The following is a 5,559-nucleotide window of genomic DNA, read 5'->3' as shown; positions in this document are numbered from 1 at the left end:
GAAATTATGCTCTAAAATAATCGTTTTACACCTAGTGTGATATCTCAATGTATTTTACCATGTTTTCATATATTTTTCTAGTAAACTCAAGTATAACACAAAATGATTATTACACGATAATATTGACATTCCATCATTGATATAAAAAATTATGTAAAAAATTGTATCATATTAAATAAACTAAATAAATGCACGTTTTTTTTATTATATATGTCATATCTTCTTCATTTCAAAATAGAGTTCTCACTTTATATCGGGGTTTTTATTCTTTTTTATTCATATTCTCTCATTTTCATCTTCTTTTTTTTTACACTCATCATGTTTTGACCTAACTTAAGTATTGAAGTGGTTACGTCGAATCTCTTTTTGTACCCTCTTATTGGTTTGTTTATGTGATTTATAGATAGCTATAAAGAAAAAGAGTTAATGTTCTTGGAAGCGGTTTTTGGAGAAGATCATGGTTCCTTCCACTTTTGGGAGGAAAATATTTTGACGATGGATTGGAAAAAATTTCACCAGTTTCTTTTCTTTTCTTAAAAAAAAAAACCTCCCAAACAACACATTTTTAACTATTTCCTTCCAAAATTTGACAAATCCCTTGCGACTCAACCAAAAGAAAAAAGAAAATGTGGAAAGACCGATAATCCTTCGAGATATGGAAAATTCGGTTCAGACCCCAAATGGCAAAAATTTATTTTTGATCCCCGATGTGTACTATTTAACTTTTCCCCCTAAAACACTTCAGTCCGTCGTATCCCGCTGCTCGACAATGGCCGTCGCGGATTTGCTCTTGAGCTCAGGCAACTGAGAAGTCACACAGCTCCATCGTTCAATTTCTCGACATGGGTATTCGATTTCTGGCTCATTTGTCCCTTTCTCGCTTTGATTTCTTGTATTGCTCCATTCTGCTGCATGTTTGTTGAAGTTTTCTTCTTTTTTGTATTTTACTTATTTTTTAATGTGGTTTATTCATGAAACGCCCATAATCGTGTGTGATACAGCAAAAAGCAGCAATCTTGCTCCTTTTTGTGTTATTTTGTTGTTATTTATTATTTGCTTTTGTTAATCTAATCTGCAGGTTTACTTACAGTCGGCGGAAAAGGTAGATGAAAGATTGTGACTTTGGTATTCTAGTTTCTTGAAGATTTTTTGTTTGATTGGCTATTGTTTTGTGGTGGCCTAGATAGATCAATGTAGGTTGAAGTAAACTGAAACTGAAAAAGAAAAATTCGAAAACAGAAGTCAATGGCATTTTTCTTCTGGATGGATGAGCAAAGTTTTTTTTGGAAAATTTTTAGAAGCAGATAATTCTGCTGAAAAGGGAATGAAAATAGATTTTAATACATGTAAACGTGTATCATAGACTCATAGTTATGTTTGTGTAACTAACTATTAGTTTCTTGCGACTTTTGCTCGAAAACCAAATGGAAAAGGAAAATGCCATACTTCATGTTTTATGTCGCCGAATACAAAGTCCAAACATTTGATGAAGACTTTCCATGAGGGAGTCTGAAAATTTGTTGGGTTAGTTATAGCCAGGTATAGCTAAGTTGGTTAATGTAATATGATTATGCCTCGGAATTGAGTCTCTGAAAGTAAGAACTAAGAAGTGTGATTTTATCGGAAGTCATGATACTAGCATGTGGGCGTCATCCCAGTTGTGCAAAACATGGCTCTGGCAAAATATGCTTCCATATATTTTAAATTTGTATACTAATCCATTGAGAAGGTGCAGACAAACATCGGTTACAATAATGTATTTTTGACATATAGAGCATTGCAGGAATTAGTGAAGTTCCAGAAGAGGAGGAGAGTGTTCTGATCTACCGAAAGAATAAAAGGGTAAAAAACATGGAACTGTCCAACTCACCAGAAGCATCTGATTCAGAATTTACCAAGGAGGAGGCCGGTTCCATGTCACCTGATGGGCCTCGCAGAATAAGTACTTCAGATCTGCCAGTGGAATCTGAATCTGTTTCACCTAGCGTATCTGAAAGAACGAAAGAGAAAGGGACTGTGTCTGGAGACGGGAATTCAATGGATGTCGAGGAAAACACATTAATGGATTCAGGTAGTCGTGAAGAAATGCAGATTGACCTGTCAAATCGAAATGTGGGTGGAAATTGTGGTAATATGGATATGCTTACAGTTACCGTTATAGTAGAAAATAGCATTGAAGTCCCAAGAGTTGTTTCTGTTGATCCATGTAGCCAAGTTCCACAAAAAGACTTGGACGAGAATCAGTCTGCTCATGTATCTAATGATACATCTGCCGCAAATGAACACTTTTGTGATTCACATGTGCTTACTGATAGTAGACCTCTGGAAGAAAATTGTCAAGAACATGATGTGGAGAGTGGCAAAGAAAATATTGTAAAATTGCCAGAAGTATATTCTTGTGATGCATTTCACTTGGAACAAAACAAACATTCTGTGGCATCAAGTATTGATCCTTCCGTATCGCAGTTTGATGGAATTGAAGGTCTTTCTTCTGAAGTTGTAAATAAACGCGTCGATGTAGCGGTGGATAAAGCTTTTGCTGGCTACAATGGAAAGAAGCTTCTTGTTCTTGATGTGAATGGGTTACTTGTTGACATTTCGTCATATGTGCCTTACCATTACGATCCAGATGAAATAATATTTAGGAAAGCAGGTTAATATGCTAAGCTACTTGTATTGGATGCTGTAACTTGCTGCTCAGTGAATCATCTAACTTTGTTTCATAAATCATTTTCAGTTTTTAAAAGACCCTACTGTGATGATTTTTTGAAGTTTTGCTTTGAGAGATTTAATGTTGGTGTATGGACTTCAAAAACCAAGTATTCCTCAACATCACCTTACTATGATTATGTCCCTTTGCATTTATTGCTCTTGTGAATAATCATAATTTTTTTTATTTGCTCTTTCTGGAAACATGAATCATCTCGTATGCCACCTGGGATCATGGAACTTCTGCAGAAGAAATATGGAACCAATACTTGATTTTCTGTTGGGAAACGAGAAGAGCAAGTTACTTTTTTGTTGGGTAAGTCATTTGTTGCACTCTTTCAGAGTGGACCTATCTTATCTATTCCTTTGTAAAGTGCTTTCAATTATTTACAAGCCTTATTTTACTCGGTGTTCGCTAGTAGCAGATGCTTCAAAAACTACCATAAGTATGAAAGAATACCGTTATCTGACAGATTCTCCCTTTTTACAGGATCAGTCACATTGCACCTTTACCGGTTATTATGCTGTTGAGAGAAGGCACAAGCCTCTTCTCTTAAAAAAATTAAAGAAGTTGTGGGACAAGGTTGAGCCAGATCTTCCATGGGAGCGGGGATTATTTAATGAATACAACACTCTTTTGTTGGATGATTCCCCATACAAGGCATTATGCAATCCTGTAAGCTATTAGATTTTTTTCCCATAATAGGATTCTTGTCTAGTTTGCTAGTTAACGCTGTTCTTGTATTGTTCAAGTGAGATTAAATCCAATTATTGAACATGTGTTTGCTCGCCAATTAATTTTCTCGTTTATTACTTCAGCGGTATACTGCCATCTTCCCATACACCTATCATTTCCGAGATGTGCAGGACAATTCATTAGGTCAGTTGTCTTCCGTGTTCCACTAGTCATACATGCAAGTTAAATGCAAGAAAATTCCTCGATTACCCCCTGACATCTACATTTTTTGTTGTGTTATTGCCGGAAAACGAGTTTGGTCATGGAATCGTCAGCAGATGCTGATCTACAAGTGTGAGTTAAGTTCTCGTTTTGTTTTGTTAATTGTAGGACCGGAAGGCGATCTTCGTGCTTACTTGCATGCGCTAGCTACTGCAGAAAACGTTCAGGAATATGTGAGGCAAAATCCATTTGGCCAGAGAGCCATCACCGAAAAAAATTTATCATGGGGTTACTATCTTAAAGTTATTGAAGCTAGTTCGTCTCCACCACATCAAGCCGCGGATGCCAGCTCGTCTCCCCTAAATCAAACTGCGGATGATGCTTTAATACAACAAGAATTCTGATATATCATCCTAATCCATTTTTGAAAGACGGAAACGAGTTGATAACCAGGGTGACAAGTGGTAGATCAAGGATAATATAGAAGCCAGAGGCTGTGAGGTAATCTTCCTCCATTTTGTCAGTTTTTGGTAGATCTTGCTGTATACATGTGTTGTGGTGTCTAAAGCTGATTTTGAAGGGAATGTTCCATGTTTCACTCAGTTCTGCGTGTAATGGTTGTTTTATATGTAAAATACTTCTGGTTTAGCATAGAATTATCGTTGCCATGACGTCGAGACGAGTAAGTAGAATGGATAATGTATGCTAATTGCAAATGTTCTACATATCACTTTGCATAACAATTTTCTCAGTGGTTGGTTGCTATTTTCTGTATTTCGTTGGATGTAATATTTTTAACATTTTACGCTCATTTATAAGCACCACAAATTCCATCAAAATAATAATAATCACCACAAATATGTTATTTTTAAATTTCTTATAATATATAAAATATGGAAACTAGCTAAATAAATTTTTAATCTTCGTGGCCTAGAAAGGCAATAAAAAAAGACCCAGATTGCATTTATTTCATTTTATTTCCTCGTGATATCACCATCACCTATATTTATTGTGAGTGGTTAAAATTGACTTGCTATCAATTTTTTTATTAAAAAGAAAAAATTAATGATGTTATTTATGTTTTATATTTCTTTCATGAAAGGTCTTGTCAGCTTATATTATACCAATTACCAACCATATGGTTTACATGTGCCTTTCAACTACCCATGTCACTGCTCAATTACATACTTAAATTGGACGTTTATCAAAATTGTTTTTTTTTTTTGGGTTCGTCATTGTCCCTGCTAAAATAACGATCGAAAAAAATTAGATCTTGAATCATATTATTTATAATTGGTATCAAATGCAACGTTAGTGTAATTTAATAATTTCTTAGTTGATAATTGTTGGATAGATAAATATATTATTAAAATTAGAGTGAGTTTAATGTGAAACCGTCTCACTGATCATAATCTGTGAGACGGGTCAATTCTACCCATATTCACAATAAAAAGTAGTACTCTTAGCATAAAAAATAATATTTTTTCATGGATGACCCAAATAAGAGATCCGTCTCACAAATACGACTCGTGAGATCATCTCACACAAATTTTTACCTTAAAATTATTGTTAATAACAATAAATGGGAAGTTATCAAAATTATTAGCAAATAAAAACTTCGATCGGGATAATTGAATCTCGAATTGTATCACGTATATACTAGAGATAAATGTTTGATGTTAATATAAGAGTGAGTCTACCGTCTCAGATATCATAATCCGTGAGATGGGTCAAAATTACTCATATTCACAATACAAAGTAATACTCTTAGCATAAAAAATAATACTTTTTCATGGGTGACCAAAATAAGAGATCCGTCTCACAAATGCGACCCGTGAGATCGTCTCAGACAAGTTTTTGCATTAATCTAAAGCTTTTGTGAGACGGTCTCACGGAGTCGTATTTTGTGAGACTGATTTCTTATTTGAGTCATCCATGAAAAAGTATTGCTT

The 5,559-nt window shown here is 34.7% G+C and overlaps 1 protein-coding gene across 4 annotated transcripts; it reads left to right on the top strand.

Moving 5' to 3' along the window:
• Positions 1-625: 625 nt before the first annotated feature.
• Positions 626-4,384, top strand: LOC140803302 (uncharacterized). 4 transcript variants are annotated; one of them, XM_073159113.1, is made up of 8 exons: positions 626-846; positions 1,079-1,102; positions 1,784-2,653; positions 2,738-2,819; positions 2,959-3,025; positions 3,200-3,385; positions 3,529-3,589; positions 3,776-4,384. In XM_073159113.1, exons 1-8 carry the CDS (start codon positions 843-845, stop codon positions 4,009-4,011), a joined length of 1,530 nt encoding a protein of 509 aa, XP_073015214.1. In that variant the 5' UTR covers positions 626-842; the 3' UTR covers positions 4,012-4,384. The 4 variants fall into 4 exon arrangements, with proteins under 4 accessions (XP_073015214.1, XP_073015215.1, XP_073015216.1 ...); XM_073159114.1 differs by having other exon boundaries at positions 1,079-1,125; XM_073159115.1 differs by lacking the exon at positions 1,079-1,102 and having other exon boundaries at positions 629-846.
• Positions 4,385-5,559: the final 1,175 nt, after the last annotated feature.

Source organism: Primulina eburnea, chromosome 10 (assembly GCF_022965805.1).
Source record: "Primulina eburnea isolate SZY01 chromosome 10, ASM2296580v1, whole genome shotgun sequence".
Taxonomy (NCBI): domain Eukaryota; kingdom Viridiplantae; phylum Streptophyta; class Magnoliopsida; order Lamiales; family Gesneriaceae; genus Primulina; species Primulina eburnea.
Note: the sequence above shows the minus strand (reverse complement) of the source record. Positions and strands in the feature narration are given on the sequence as shown.